Source organism: Triturus cristatus, chromosome 8 (genome assembly GCF_964204655.1).
Source record: "Triturus cristatus chromosome 8, aTriCri1.1, whole genome shotgun sequence".
In the NCBI taxonomy this organism is placed as follows: Eukaryota; Metazoa; Chordata; class Amphibia; order Caudata; family Salamandridae; genus Triturus; species Triturus cristatus.
The window spans coordinates 777,072,885-777,089,451 of record NC_140591.1 but is presented as its reverse complement, the minus strand read 5'-3'; the positions used below and the strand labels follow the sequence as shown (position 1 = coordinate 777,089,451).

At 48.3% G+C, this 16,567-nt stretch overlaps 1 protein-coding gene across 2 annotated transcripts in view; it reads right to left on the bottom strand.

The window, feature by feature from the left end:
* LOC146805085 (pyruvate dehydrogenase E1 component subunit alpha, mitochondrial-like) overlaps positions 1–16,567 on the bottom strand; it is a 456,912-nt gene that overhangs the window by 239,829 nt on the left and 200,516 nt on the right. For both annotated transcript variants that reach the window (XM_085622221.1, XM_085622222.1), the window contains exon 3: positions 2,929–2,988. In XM_085622221.1, coding sequence (XP_085478347.1) covers positions 2,929–2,988 — 60 coding nt within the window. The remainder of the gene's footprint in view (positions 1–2,928; positions 2,989–16,567) is intronic.

The window sequence follows — 16,567 nt, the reverse complement described above, 5'->3', positions numbered from 1 at the left end:
GAGACATCCATGGAAGAAATTCACAGGTAAGACAGCAAACACATCCCATTCTGTCGGAAGACAGAAAAAAAGAACAGGCTGCATGCTGGGCTGGTACCGCTTATGTACTCCCAGCGGGAGGGAGTGGGGTAGGTATCCCAGCATGCTCCTGTTCTTTTTTTCTGTCGCGGAGATAGTGATCTCCACTTTGTTAGGAATGGGACGAGGACCGGAGGGACCTGGGGGTAATTACATATTAAAACAATTGGGTTATCACAAAGTTAAAATACAGGATTTACAAGAATGGTGCCATACACGTGCAGTATAGGGAATAATGTACACGTATGAAATGTCCATTGCAGGTGGGGTGTCAGAAGCCTAGAGTTTGACCATCTACAGCCAAGTATTTTAAAGCTTTGTTATACACTGTGCTTTTTTGCTCTCATTTTGTGATTTGCATAGAGGACCTGCACCCAAATGCAGAGACTTCTTAGAGCTAAAGAATGACCTGGTGCCCTCTTCATCTTCTGTGCCAATGTGTAATCTTGTAATCTCATGTAAACCTCACTTTGCTAATTTATTCGAGAAAAGGAAGCACAGTTTAATTATGGCAAGTAACATGTCTGGACCGCAAATGAGGAAGAGCGGAAATGAAACACAACCAAAGCATTTCAACATCAATCACATTAATTAGTATTTTGGCAAGATGCTTAAGGGATCTGCCTTACCCTGCATTATAATGTTCTAATTACCGAAGAACCCTGGGCTCTGTAACCAAGTTGCTGCATTTGCCAGAGGAAACTACAAAACATTGAAAATCCTCTCCCTGATGAACAACAGCCAGTGTTTACATTCCTCACATAGGTGTTATCCACACAATACAAGATAGAGGCACACACCTCCTTCGAAGCCTTCACGGCCGAGGACGTCTTTTCAGTGTCAAACACACCTTTCCCAGTCACCTCAAGATTTTAACAATTCCTAGAGATTCTGCACATTTTGCACATTTGCGAAAGATTTTCAACCTGTGCCTGAATTTCCAGACAGTGAGAAATTATGTAGAATCAAGATGCTTTAAGGACGAACTGACTGAGGCCTGGGGCTAAAGATGTAGGCCTGGTGGTGTTGCCTATCAACATTGGCAAGCCTCAGTGCAGGCTGTACTCATTAATGCACTGATTAATTACTGGTAATCTCCAAAACTCCTGGGGGCATATTTACAAGGGCTTTATCTCTGCTTTTTTGGCTTAAAAAGCCAAAAAACGCGGAGATAAAACTATCGCCCTATTCACAAGAGGGTGCAAACATGCATAATTGCATGTTAGCACCCTTTTTTCCAGCGCCTCCCTTTGCATCTCTAATGAGATGCAAAGTGGGCGTCACTGGGCGTACCCCGGATGGACTACCTTGCAAATATCGCTGATGTTCACATCGCGATATTTACAAGGCAGCCCACAGGATTTTATCAGATGTTGGATTTTGGCGAAAACATAGGGGGAAAACACATTTTGGTGTGACATAGGGGGTGGATTATGCTGATACGACCACAGGGTCGTCTCAGCAAGGTTATCGCCGTTTTGCAGGGAACATCGCTGGTAAACCAGCGATGTTCCCTGCAAAACGGAGATAACCTCTCTATCTCTGGAATTTTTATCGCTCTGACGAAAACGCGTTGTTAATAACGCGCTACCAGGGTGATAAATTCAAGAGATAGCCTGCGATAAGAAATTTATCGCTAAGCACGGCCGGCGAAAATTATCGCTGGCAGTTGATAATATGCCCCTTAGTCACACTCATCCTCTTCACAGCCATTACCTCAAGACAGCACAAGTATGCTCTGAATGTAAATCCCGGCCACCCTGCTGGGCTCTACATATAGTAGCATTTCCTGCATTCCTCCTCACTTATCCAAGACTCGTGGATGCCAGACAGACACAGGGGTGGGCAGGTTGTAATGAGTCTGACAAGAAAAAGTGTGGGCTAGGAGTAATGAAGATCACTAGTAAGTGATCAGAACATTATCCTTGCATCTCTCATCTTCATCTTAGTCATTTTTCATTAGAAATTCCAAAGCCATGTAGCTGCCTTCAAACAACAACAAAATCCACCCAAAAGCCACAAATACTGCAAAATGCAGTGACTTTTAGTCAGAAAGTGATCAAGACAGAAAATAACTGAGAACTTCCAATCCAAGAAACAGCCCTTTAGATTCAGCGGCGGCCGGCACAGGTAAGCACGGTGTGGTGGGGTGAGAGCGGGATGGGTGCGGAGGGGAAGTCGACCGATGATGGAATAGGTATAATTAAATAAATAAATAACACATATTCCGTCCTCCGCCCTGCCCAGCCACCACGCTTACCTGTGCCGGCCGCCGCTCTTTAGATTACTGCGTTGCGAACATTATTTGAGGAGGCCCAAGTACCTGGACTATAAACTTCAGCAAGGGGACCATCCTGCTCCTTAGACCAGGAAGCAAGCAAAGCCCTAGTGGACCTCCCATGAATGCCCCCAGGAAGGGGAAGACTCTACTTGAAATAATCAAGGGCAACAGTGGAGGAGGCAACTCAGAGAGTGATGATAAAACAATGCATAACGAAAGCCCATGAGGCCAGATGTTAAGAATAATTTCTGTTTAGGTTGTCATCCAGGGTTTGAGAAATGTGAAGGGATGTCACTATTGTCAGAGTCAGCCTAAGTCTAGTCCCTAATCTAAGTAAAGGCCCTAGAAATGTTAATGTCAGAGACTGCTGTGTTTGTAATAGACCTCCTCTGCATGGGTTTGTGGTCCACATGACCTCACTCATTTGTATAGCATAAAACTGCACCATAACAATTGCTTTCAAAATTATCTGAAAGGTTTCAAGATGACAGTTTCCAGCACATATGTTTCAGAAGGTAAAATCCATTGCAATGCACTCTCACAAAAAACAGAGTGGTCACATTTCTTACCTTAATGTAAAATATGGCTTCACTCGCATAGTTCTGTGATGCCACCACCACGTGGGCTACCTGCAAAAAAAATATATATATATGATTTGAGCAATCCTGATTTCAAAGGAAATGTTTATAATGTCCCAGTATGACGATGTACGTTTCTTTCACTGTTGATGGAATGTAATGCTGTGCGTCCAGAGTGGGGCGTTACCTCGCCCCAGTTCTTCCAGTTACAGCAATATAATACCTCAAATCTGCAAACATGTGATACTAAAGTTCTCAGCAGTGTGCTAACACCTGTCTAGTTCTTCCTCGTGCTTTCTTATGATAAATGCAATTTATCAGAGTCCTGTTCTGATGGCATCAACGGTGGCTAGCCTCAGGGTCAAGGTGTGTAGACCTATAAAGATGTCCTTTACTCACTACAACACTGTATTAACCAGAGTAAGCTAGACAGTGTCATCGCCGAAGCAGAGTTGTATCAAACTCCTGCAACACCCTTCACTAAATGCATTTCTAAAGAGCACAAGGGTCCAGCCAATCACCTCTATGGAGGGAAAAAAGGTCACATGGAAAGAAATGTTCTTGACCGAAAAAGTGAGTGTGCGATGACTCTGTCCCTTAAAGTTCAGTCAAAACCAACATTTAAATTTCAAAAGAAGGAGGAGCTCTTCGCTCTCCTGCTGCCACCGAACTAGAGCACCATAGCATCAGGGCACAAGTCCTAAAAAAAGAAGTGGGGGGACGCTCCAAGTTAGGTGGTGTCACCGGAAGTGACCTCACAGCCGAAAGTGACGGCACGAGATGGAGTCCCCACTAATTAACAAAGGTTAGAAGGCGATGGGGGCAGGTTCAAAGGGAAAAGGAGAATGTTTACGTTGGAATTAGTCACCGTATTGACACTCAAAGGAGCGGGGAAATTAAAGATGCGCTTGTTCGGTGCGTATTTATTGCCCACAGTAAATTTGCCGGTCTCCGTCTGAAATGCATAAACACATACTGACCTTTTCTAATATACGGCCACGAGCGCCCGTCTGTCATACTGAACGGCTCCATCAACGTGAAACAACTTAAAGAGCTCTGTTCGCCCTCTCTCGACAATAGAAGGTTAGGTTTGGTGAGTGCTGAGCGCGCGCGCAGGCTCGGGTACCGGCTCCATCTTTTGGGCAGGGTGGACGGCGACCACCCGGTAAAAACCCGGTAAAATAAGTGGGGGGACGCCGTCCACCCGCGTGGTACCCCGACTCGAGCCCTGCATAGCATACACCAGTGCCTTCGCAGGAAGCAGGGCAAATCTGCTACCTCTTAGCCGCAGTGCAGACCTTAATATTTCCTCTTCCTTATCTGCATTGGCTGTGTTTACAGAGGCTGGAGACATGCTAGTGATGGTTGTTCAGTAAGACCACTCCGCTGGAACCGGAAGAAGGGTGACACAGTCTAGGCCGTCGCAAGGGGTGGACTGATACCCGACGCCTGGCACGTTTCAGGGTCCTTGCTCTCCTTCAGCAATATTTATTTATCTATCGAGTTTTTGTTGCAACAAGGCTGTTGTTAGGTCGAGCCTGGGTAGCACATGTGCTGCTCTGCGAGGCATGCTGTATTCAAGTATGGAGTTGAAGCTCCGCCCACTCTCCACCCATTTTTTTCATGGGCTTGTGTCATTGTTCTTTGGAAATGCTGGCTGCTGATTGGTTAATAGACTTGTTAGTCCCTCCTTAGTACCACCTTGTCTTCATTTGTAAACTTATTTAGTCTGTGAGCACTATTTTCATTAATTAGTTTCTCCTACTGCAGGCACCACTGGCTTTCCTGCAACATTCAGCATGCTGTGCACAGTTTTACTTTGCAAGTAGCCCGGGACAATGGCAGCTGCTTGTTTTAAATGCATTAGGTCTCACATTTACATGTGTTCGAGCTATTGGCATAGTAAATGACAATGCCTTTTATTTATGTGTTAATTATCAAAACAGATAAATAAAAGGCAATGTCATGTATAATGCCAATAGCTTAAACTCTCCCAAATGCGAGACCTATTGCATTGCAAATGCTTGCCTTTATTAACAATGATTAGTGGAGGAGTGGAGTTGAGGCAATGTCTCTTCCCAGACTGTACAGGCAGGTAGCACTGGCCACGCCAAAGGGGAAAGCTCCTAGGTAGACACTGAGCAGGTGTGGAGATTGAGCGATAATAAAGTGGTGAAGGCTCTGGCCTTTTATTGCCAGATCCTTCACTCTCTCTGACAGGCAGGCTAGAGAGATTTATGGATCTAGAGGCATAATGGGCTCTCTAGGTGGGCAGTAGTTCTGCTTGGGGAATATTGCTAACTGTAATATTGTGTAGAATTTCTGTGCACATTACGTGACACAGGACGAGAAGATTTAATTAAGCCTAGCATCTTAGGGTAAACATTGGTGGGACCTGCCCAGAAGGCAAGCAGAAGGCGAGGTAGCAGAAGCTGTAATGACATGCTCACCCACTCGTAGTAGGCCAGAGTCGTGATTTGTCCCTCAAATTCGTGTGAAAGGGAAAATTGAAAAGGGCAGTGTCATCTTAAGGATTTTGGAGGCATACTTTATGAGCCCCTGTCCTGAACAGCTTTGCATTTTATTGTCCATTTTCTACTAATTCAAGCCTCATGATGCCATACAATATTGACCAATATATTAAAGGCTGAGATTGAGAAATCAACAGATATGAGATGAAGAGAAAGTTCACCATCCCAGGGGAAGTCTTAAAAGGTGTGGGCCCTGGGCAATTGCCCATTTTGTTCCTGCCTTACAACATCTCTGGCAAAGGGGCAGATGAGGCCGGCACTGGCGTAACAAAAATTGAGGGGGCCTCCCTACACGGTACGAAGAGGGCCCCCCTCCAGGCTCAATCTGGAGCTCGCTGGCCAGAGTGCAGTGCCGAGGGGGCCCCCTGGAGCTAGGGGACCCCCGCACTGCGGGGGCTACGGGGGCCTGTGTTATGCCCTTGGAGGCCGGTTGCTGCTGTTACATGTGTTTTGGAGCCCTTACCTTTGCCTTCCGAGGTGTCTGTGATGGACCTGAAGTGGGGCTTGTGCCAGTCAGGAAGTGTGGGTAGTGCCACATTGGCGGAACCTGGAGTGCTGGCTGTTGTGCGACAGCCTTGAGAGTAGTTGGGGTTCTTGCAACAAGCTGGAAAAGTTGAAAAGGGGGCAGAGGCTAGGCCAGGAGGGGGCTCTGGATGCATGAAGGGGCAGTGTGTGGCCGTGACTAGCAGGGTGAGTGCCTCAGCCCAGCAGGTAGTGCCAGAGGACCACCTCAATAGTGGAGGGCAAAATAGTGCGCAGGAGAGACACCAAAGGCTAGATGGTTTTGGGTCCACAATGGGGAGGTAGATTGAGCAGGTGGAGCAGAGGCAAGTGCAAACTTCAGGGCCCATAGGGGCGGAGACCCTCTAGGCAGGAGATGCCAAACAATCCTAGCAGTGGAGGCCAGGGATGGTATCCTATTACCAGCAGAGCATGAGGTGGCTCCGGGGCACTGGTCTAAAGGGAGGAAGAGGCTAGGTTGGTCTGTTGGTGCCATTGTAGGCAACAAGCACACTGGCAGATGTTCCGTACTATAAATCTCCATGCAGAGGCATGATAGGGTATGGAGAGTTGCTAGTCATGAATGGTGGAGGTTTGGTTGGCACTGATGAGGAGCAATTGGAAGAAGGTGAAATAGGGGAATGGGTGAAGAAGAAGAGGATGAGGCGTGAGGGGCGGAAGTGGCAGATGGTGCATGAAGAAGTGAAAGGGATCAAGCCTAATGACCAGTGGAGCTTTGGTGCACTGCAGAACAGAAAGGCATAGGCAGCAGATGGAAAGATAATGGAGAAGAGCTGGCAACAATAGAAGAACAAACTGGCTGACAAAATGGCTGTGGCAAGGGTTGGAAGAAGGTTATAGCGATATATGAAGTGGTGGCGGTCAGCCTGGGACTTGTGGATGGATTGTGGGTGGGATGGGGAGTTGGGTGCATATTGGTAAGTGCAGGGGAAGGGTCCGTGTAGGGCACGAGTTTGTAGTTTTGTGGCGGTGAAGGAGGTTGTGGAAATCAGTGGGAACTGATGGGGTGAGGTCAGTGGTGATAATGGAAGGAGGGTGGGGCTAAGAGGAAGGAAGTGGAGTAGGGTGGTGGCACAAAGGGTGAAGGGATGGAGAAGAATGGGATGGCGGAAAGGAAGACAGAGGGCAAAAAGGAGAGGGAGTTAAGGAGCAAGAGGTGAATTTTCCTGGAGTTTATCCTTTTCTAAAAGACAAAGTATGAGTAATAAATCACACGGTCTTCCGTTTATTGTGGCAGAAAACTACAGAAATTCATTCAAATGAAAAACTTTCTTTAATCCAGTGTTCTCACACTTATAAAAATAGTGTGTGAATGGGCCTATTGTTTTGGACAGCAATAGGTCAAAATGCTGAGCATTGACAATGCCACTAGATCAACTTCAGACGGTCAGATATTTGACCAGTGCTTGCCAGTTATAATAAACCCACTGATGCATGAGTACTGTTTTAAATGATAGATGTGTTGAAACTCTGGGCGGTGGGAATTTTGGTGTTCTCTACACATTCCAGAACTTTTCCATTACAGGCATGTGATGAAATATTTTTTTGTATGACCTTCTCAGAGATATCTGGTTAAGCAAAAGTGGTGGCATCCATGGAAGTCACAACATTCAGAACTCCTCCTGGTGTTTAGTGTTAAAAAATGGCTGAGGTTGGTAGGCTTTTCTAGGAGTGGGAGGATCCCAGTCCCAAACGGGTGTTTCATGCCCCAGGGAGGAACTTAGATGGGTGCTGTTTGGATTTATTTTTTAGGCTAAGAAATATCCAAACGGTGCCCAGGCTGAATGTGTGTGTGTTTTTAAGACCCAGCAAGGAGTCACACCTGTTTGGATATTTTCTTAGGCTAAATTAAATCCAGATATGGCCTTGTCCTTTTTTGGGACATAAACATACATCTCATTCAGTTCCCAATGCTTCTGTTGGACCAAGAAGTACTAGGAGATAAAGGAGTTGTCTGAAAACAAATCAGGTAGTGGGATTTGGGAGGGTAGGGACTAGAAACAATCATAGTCCATCCCCTTCAACTCTCCACTTCCTGGATCATTTTGTCTGTTTATGGAATTGTAGAGGTAGTGGGAGGGAGGGTGAGAGGAGCTCTCTCTTCTCTCTAACTCACCTCCCATCACCCACCAACAGGAAGTGGCAAATTTTTTGGGCATAGCTAGGGAGGAGGTGAGGGAATTAATAGCTGCCATTACCTTCTTCTGTAGGCTGGACCTGGGAAGGGATAGGGAATCCCACCCATGCCCATTCTATATATATCTGATGTCCCTGGTGCTATCACATGCATATTAATGAGGCAGCCCAGAAGGGGGCATCATGCTGCCTCATTAGGACTTTGACTGTGCCCAGATAAGATCTGGCGCTGGCAAACTCCTTCTCCACACCCAGGCCAAGAAGGAGTTATGGCATAAAAGTGTCCTAGAAACACCCTTTCATGACATATATATATATATATTCACTGAAAAAAACATAGGTTTCAGGAACGTTATAGTTAGTTGGACATTTCACTCGTACAAAACCAGAGAAATTCGGCCGTTATAGTTAGTTCAGCTAACTATAAATCGCCCCCCTGCAATGACCTGCTGATGATGTCACATATTACATCATTCATGACATGGTCAGTGACATCACTGATGACATCTCAAATGACATCACTGATGACATCACTCGCGTGATAATCTGATGCACCTCTACCATTTTCAAAACCATAGACACACCAATATCAGTTACTATATACCCACTCACTGATTCCTAGGTCTACACACACATCCACTCATTCACCCATACAGTCACTCATACATGCAGACACTCATCAATACAGCACTATCATATGCACTCACACACCGCCACTCATCCATAGAGTTACTCACACACCTAGTCAGTCATGTAAAGAATCAATCACACTCCCATTTACTCAACTATACAGTTATACACACACCACTTCACTTATTCATACAGATACTAACACATACTTACTCTCTTATACAATCACTGATACAAGCACATACTCATCCATACAGCCACTCTCACAATCACTCACAATCACTCACTCTCACATATACTTATAGTCATTTATATACTCCAACACTCACATATACTGCCTTTCACATATGTCGTTACTCACACATGTACCACTGAGACATCTAAACACTCACCAACACACCCAGACATACACTCACCCACCCATACAGCACTTCACAGATGTACTCTTGAGCCTATACGCCCAGTGAATCACCCACTCACACATCTATGCACAAAGTCACACACCCCCACCCACCCACACAGACACTCAGGCACCTATACAGATACTCAGACAACCAATCAATAACCCATATAGACACTCATTTAGCTACTCACCAACCCATGCAACCGCTTACACACCAACTGACAAACTAAACTGCGTGAATGTCTGCTTCAGTCACTAACGCATGCATTCAGTAAGACACATTTAATCACTCACTTATACAGTCAGTTATGCACCTACTAAATCATCCATTCAGACACTTATACACCCACTCATTCTTCAATTCACCTTGGCATATATATAAAACATATTTAACCTTTACAGAAACACACAGTCACTGGATGATGTAATCAGAGATGTCATCAGTGATGTCATTTGAGATGTCATCAGTGATGTCATCCGTGATTTCACTGACCATGTCATGAACGATGTCATATGTGACGTCATCAGCAGTGCATTGCGGGGGCGCGAGTTATAGTTAGCTGAATGGTTTTGTACGAGTGAAATGTCCAACTAACTATAACGTTCCTGAAACCTGTAGTTTTTTCAGTGAATTTCAAAGGCTTTTCAAATGCTAATTTCGAACTATAACGTCTCTGAAACCTGTGGTTTTTTCATTGAATTTCAGAGGTTTTTTAAATGCTAATTACTAACTATGCCTACAGAGGTAGGACATGTGCAGAAAGAGGAAGAAAGGCGAAGAAAGAAGCAAGAGAAATGCAGAAAGGCGAAGAAAGGTGCAGAAAGAAGCAAGAGATGTGCACAAAGAACCAACAGAGGAGCAGAAAGAGACCTTGTTGCAAAGTCGTTCTGTGCCCCCAACTTTTTGCTGGTGGTAACTGACTGACTAACCACACATAGAGCCAGTGCTATGCTAAAAGAAACTTAGAATACAGTGAAAACACCTACATACACTAGGGAACACTATGCGTTGGGGTACCCCTGTGATTGGCATGACCTCCTCTGTAATGCCCTAGTACATAATAGGGCAGGGGGATTAAAACTACCTCTAAGCCAGAGGTGCAGAAAGATGCTTCTTTAAGTAGTAGTCACGTTTGTAGAGTGGTGGAGAAAGGGTGCTGGGCCTCCGACCAGCCCTCAGGAAATCCGCTGCCTAGGACTTAGAGGAGGCACCATTAGGGCTTATTGGCCCCCAGAGTCCCTCAGGAGTACATTGGACTTCATCCTCCATCCTGTAGTTTGCCAGGAGGGGTGTTTGCAGAGTGGTGGAGAAAGGGGGGCATGTTCTCTGAGAACATCTTAGCAATCCCACTCTGTGGGACTTACTGGAGGTAACAAGAGGGCTAGGTGGCCCCCAAGGACAACCTTGGGGGCCAACTACCCCTCCTATTACATCCAGTAAGTCTCACACAGCAGGACTGCTAAGCTCTCATAGCAGGCCATGCCCCCTTTGCCCACCACTCTGCAAACGCACTCCCTGGCGCGCTCTTGGATGGGGATTGAAGTCCTCTTTGCTGCTGGGGGTCCTTTAGGGGCCAACTAGCCTATCTCTTACCTCCAGTAAGCCCCATACAGTGGGATTGCTGGAAGGTGGTCAGAGGCCACACCCCCTTTCCCTACCACTCTGAAAATGCACCTCCTGGTACGTTCAAAGTTGGAGTATTAAGTCCCCTTCATTCCTGAGGATCCCTGGGGGCCAACTAGCCCACTAGGTACCTCCAACTCAAGCAACTGATAACCACCCCCACCCACTACGCCGGCCACACGCTTGACCCAGTCTTCTCATCCAGCAAATACGTCACCTTCAGCCACTCCACCAATCTCCAGTGGACTGACCACAGCTGCATCCACTTCAGCTTCAGTAAAACGACGACCCACCACCACTCTCAACAAGCCCCCCGCAGGAGCTGGAACAAGATCACCGGCGACCAGCTCACCACCTTCCTCAGCCAGAACCCCCCCACCAGCTCAACGGACCCCAACGAAGCCGCCAACAACCTCACACAGTGGATCACCAACTGCGCAGACGCCCTCGCACCACTGAAGAAGAACCCCCCCAGCAGACGCGGCAGCAAGAAAGCCTCCTGGTTCACCGACGAGCTCATCACCTCCAAGAAGAACTGCCACTCCCTGGAGAACACCTGGCGCACCAACCAGACCACAGACAACATGACGGCCCTCAAACACGCCACCCTCAAACACCACCAACTGATCCGCGCCACAAAGAAGACAGCCTTCAAGGAACGACTGGACAACAACACCCACAACAGCAAGGAACTCTTCAGCATCATCAAAGAGCTCTCCAACCCCGACGCCGGAAACAATGACATCACTCCCTCGCAAGACCTCTGCGACTCCCTCGCAGCCTTCTTCCACGACAAGATCGCCAACATTCACAACAGCTTCGGCCCACCAACCACGAACCCCACCACCGAACCGATGCCCCCCACCGCCACCCTCCGCACCTGGACCCCAGTCAGCACCGAAGACACAACACGCACAATGAACACCATCCACTCCGGATCCCCTACGGACCCCTGCCCACACCACATCTTCAACACGGCCGACCACATCATCGCACCCCACCTCCGCGACATCATCAACGCCTCCTTCAACACCGCCACCTTCCCGGAGTGCTGGAAACACACCGAGATCAGTGCCCTGCTGAAGAAACCAACTGCAGACCCCTCCGACCTCAAGAACTACCGCCCCATCTCGCTCCTCCCGTTTCCTGCCAAAGTCATTGAGAAGACCGTCAACAGACAGCTAGCCGCCTTCCTCGAGACCAACGGATCCCTCGACCACTCGCAATCCGGCTTCCGAGCCAACCACAGCACGGAGACCGCCCTCATCGCAGCCACAGACGACATCAGATCCCTAATGGACAACAGGGAAACTGCGGCCCTCATCCTCCTGGACCTCTCCGCAGCGTTCGACACTGTCTGCCACCGCACCCTGGTACAGCGCCTGAACAACACCGGCATCCAGGAGAAGGCCCTGGAGTGGATCACCTCATTCCTCGCCGGAAGAACCCAGAGAGTCCGCCTCCCCCCGTTCCGGTCAGCGGCCACCGAAGTCATCTGCGGCGTTCCACAAGGGTCATCGCTCAGCCCCACCCTCTTCAACGTCTACATGAGCCCCCTCGCAACCATCGCATGTCAACACAACCTCAAGATCATCACCTACACCGACGACACCCAGCTGATCCTCTCCCTCACCAGCGACCCGGACGCCGCAAGAGCCAGCCTACACGAAGGGATGAAAGACGTCGCCGAATGGATGAAGAATAGCCGCCTGAAACTGAACTCAGACAAGACAGAGGTCCTCATCCTGGGATCATCACCCTCTGCCTGGGACGACTCCTGGTGGCCCCCCGCCCTGGGAGCCACCGCCAAGCCAACGGACCACGCACGCAACCTAGGCTTCATCCTGGACTCCTCCCTCTCGATGACCAGAAAAGTCAACGCCGTCTCGTCTTCATGCTTCAACACCCTGCGCATGCTTCGAAAGATATTCCGGTGGATCCCCACCGAGACCAGGAAGACGGTCACCCAGGCCCTCGTCACCAGTCGGCTGGACTACGGGAACGCCCTCTACGCCGGCACCGCCGCCAAACTCCAGAAGAAACTCCAACGGATCCAGAACGCCTCAGCACGACTCATCCTGGACATCCCCCGACACAGCCACATCTCCGGACACCTGAGAGACCTGCACTGGCTCCCCGTCAACAAAAGAATCACGTTCCGACTCCTCACCCACGCACACAAGGCCCTCCACGACCTGGGCCCCAAGTTCCTCAACAGCCGCCTGACCTTCCACAAGCCCACCCGCCAGCTCCGCTCCGCCAGCCTCGCTCTCGCCACCGTCCCCCGCATCCGCAGAGCCACCGCCGGAGGAAGGTCCTTCTCCTACCTGGCAGCCAAGACATGGAACTCCCTTCCCATCCACCTCCGGACAACGCAAGACCATCTCGCCTTCAGGAAGCAGCTCAAGACCTGGCTGTTCGAGCAGTAGCGTTCCCCCCCGCGCCTTGAGACCCTCCGGGTGAGCAGTGCGCTATACAAATGCCTATGATTGATTGATTGATCCAGTAAGCCCCACACACCTGGATTGCTGAGTGGTTGGAAGCCATGCCCCCTTTTTACACCACTCTGCAAACGCAGCTCCTGGCGCACTGCTGCTCGGGGGATGGAGTCCACTTGTGTCCTGAGGTCCTCAGGACACAAGAGGACCTCATCGCCCCACCACCAGTGCGCCAAGCGGCGCGTTTTCAGAGTGATGTAAAAAGGGTGTGGCCTCGGACCACCTCTCTGCAATCCAGCTGTGTGGCGCTTACTGAAGGTACCTGGTGAGCTAGTTGGCCCCCAGGGACCCTCAGTATTCAACGGGAATTAATTCCCCAACTTACAACGCGCTAGGGGGCGAGTTTGCATATTTGTGAAGGTAGGGGGCGGGCCCTCCGGCGGGATGCCAGTTTTGTTTTTCTATTGTTTTTTTAAAAAAGGGGGGCTGTGTGGCCCCCTTCTTTTAGCAATTTTGTGGCCCTTGGGACCCCAGGGCCTGATCCCTTTTTTTGTAAAAAAAAAAAAAGAAAAACAGGAAGGGGGCTGCGTGGCCCCCCTACCGAGGCCAATATGGCCCGGGGGACCCCATTCCCCGGGGCATGGCCTCCTTTTTTATATTTATTTCTTGGGAAGGGGGGGCCATGTAGCCCCCCCTTCCCTAGGCCACTATTGGCCCCAGGGACCCCATCCTCCGGGGCCGGCCTGTCGTTTCTTTTCTTAATTGGGAGGGGGGCCATGTGGCTTCCCTCCCGGGCCACTTCTGGTCCTGGAGACCCCATCCCCCGCGGCCTGGCCTCTCCAACGGGGACCATGGGGGAGCCCCAATGGCCCCACGGTCCCGCCGGCTTCCCGCTTCCTGCGGGAGCCGGCACTGCTTTTGCACAAGAGTAGCTGAAGACATGCAGCTCCCCTTGTGCAAAAGCAATCCTGCTTTGCTTCATTGAAGTGAGAGCAGGTTTTTCTGCTGTTGCTTCAATGAAGCAAAGCAGTGTTTGCTATGACAGGGCGGGAGCCGTGCTCCTGCCCTGTCATAGCAACCAGCAATGTCCCGGGGGTGGGCACCCCAGGACTTTGCAGGAGCCGGCCCTGTGGGGTGGCGGACCCCAGGGCCATCAAGGGCTCCAGGAGAGGGGCAGCGTGGCCCCCCCATGTGTTTAAAGCCCCCGGGAGGTGGTGGTCCCAGGGGCCGGGGTCCATAACAGACCCCCGAATTTAAATAAACAGTGCCCCGGTGAGGTGGTGGTCCCTGGGGCAGTGTGGGGGGGCTCGAGCCTCCCCCACACATTAATTATTTCAGCCCTGGGGAGGTGGTGGTCCCACAGGGGTGCAGGAATGAATACAGACTCCCATTTCTCAATGGGAGCTTGTGTCAAAGCCGGTTTACAGCCACAACACAACCTCCCATTGACAAATGGGAGAATGCAACTGCACCATGTGCGGTTGCATTTTAATTAGGCTGTCGGGACCGCCGACCAGGGGTCGGTCAGTCCCGTTTCCGCTAAGGTCTGCCCGATATCGTAATAAGTCCCTAAGTCTAATCCTATCTTCTATCAAAGCTCTACTGGAAAAATCAACTAATAATTTTGATCACATTCCAGATAACCTCTTTCTGTTATCTCTCAGAGATAAGTGCCAAATGAAGTGTGAGTCCTGGAAAGGAATTTTATTGAAACTCAAGCAATCTCTAGTAAATGCTCAGAAAGAGACAGTATTGTTGTCCAAAAATATCAAGTTTCAACGCCTTAGTTATTATTTTGAGACATTGGTGTTCAAGCAAGTCAAACGTGCTGTAAGAGAACAAAGGTAAAAGGTAATATGAGGAGTACCAGTGGTAAACTACATACTTGCTCTCTAAAATATCTATTTAAAGAGCCAAGGGGCATATCAGCAAGGGCCTGCGATAATTATCGCTCAGCGCTTTTAGCGCGAGGATAATTATTGCAGGCTAACGCTGGATTCTATCACGGAGATAGCGTGCTATCAGCAACGCTTATCTCCCGAGCGATAGGAATCCATGCGTTAGCTGGAAAACCGTGTGATTATCGCTGGAAATCCAGCGATAATCGCACTGCGACCAGCGATACCTTACTGATAGGGCAGGGTGGTCTTAGCCATGTAATCCACCTCCCATTGGATTACATGGCTAAATCAGATTACAAGCAGGCGTAAGGAAAGTAGCGATAACTGTGGTTAGTGCTACTTTTCTTATCGCTCTGCTTGTTTGCGTGCAGCTTGAAAATTGGAGAAATGTCGGTTAGCGGCATTTCTCCAGTTATTTTGGCACGGAACGCCCACTTTGCATCTCATTAGAGATGCAAAGCTGGGCGTTGTTGTAAGGGGCGCTAAATCAGCAAAACACGCGATAGCGTATCTTTGCTGATAAGGCGATGAAATTATCGCCGCTTTTCGCCCGAAAATGGAAGCAAAAGCAGCGATAATTTCATAGCGCCTCCTTGCTGTTATGCCCCCAAGCGAAGAAGCCACAGTAAGAGACACAGCAGCAAGTGACTCACAGACATCAGGTGCCCCGTTTTGGGTTTTCCTAAAAAAGGTTAGGAAACAAATGACCCCCAGAATAGAAAGCTTTTGTAAAAAATCAAGGAAAGATAAAAAATGAAAAAACATTGAAGGGTTAGCGAAAAATTGGTTAAGAAAATGTGTTTTGCTCCTATACTGAACAGCATTGCAATCTCTTTGGATGTGGCAACATTATACCTTAATATTACACCTTCCCTTTCCAATACTCAAATTTTGCCTAAAGTTAACAAGGTCTTCCTGATTTCCAGGCCTTAACTGTATTTTCCTTGGATTCAGATACTACAACAATAACTAGTACATTCTATAAGCTTTACCTGTACTCTTAACCCATATGCTAAATTATGCCCTCAAAGAGCTACTTCTAATTCTTCTGAAAGTTTAAATACTTCAACCACACTGAATGTTGCTACCAACACCAATAAACCATCTATTTTTATTCAGATACTACAACAATAACTAGTAGAGTAAATTCTATAAGCTCTACCTGTACTCTTAACCCATATGCTAAATTATGCTCTCAAAGAGCTACTTCTAATTCTTCTGAAAGTTTAAATACTTCAACCACACTGAATGTTGCTACCAACACCAATAAACCATCTATTTTAGATTTATTTGTGCTATTTGATGATCAGGTTGAACATAGCTTTTCTTTTGAAGTGGTTATTTGATATTGATGTTTTGAAGATGGTGCAGAGCAATGACACAGATACAGTTATATTTTGCATTCATTCTATGACAGGAGTGATTTTGAATTGTAATGTAAATGG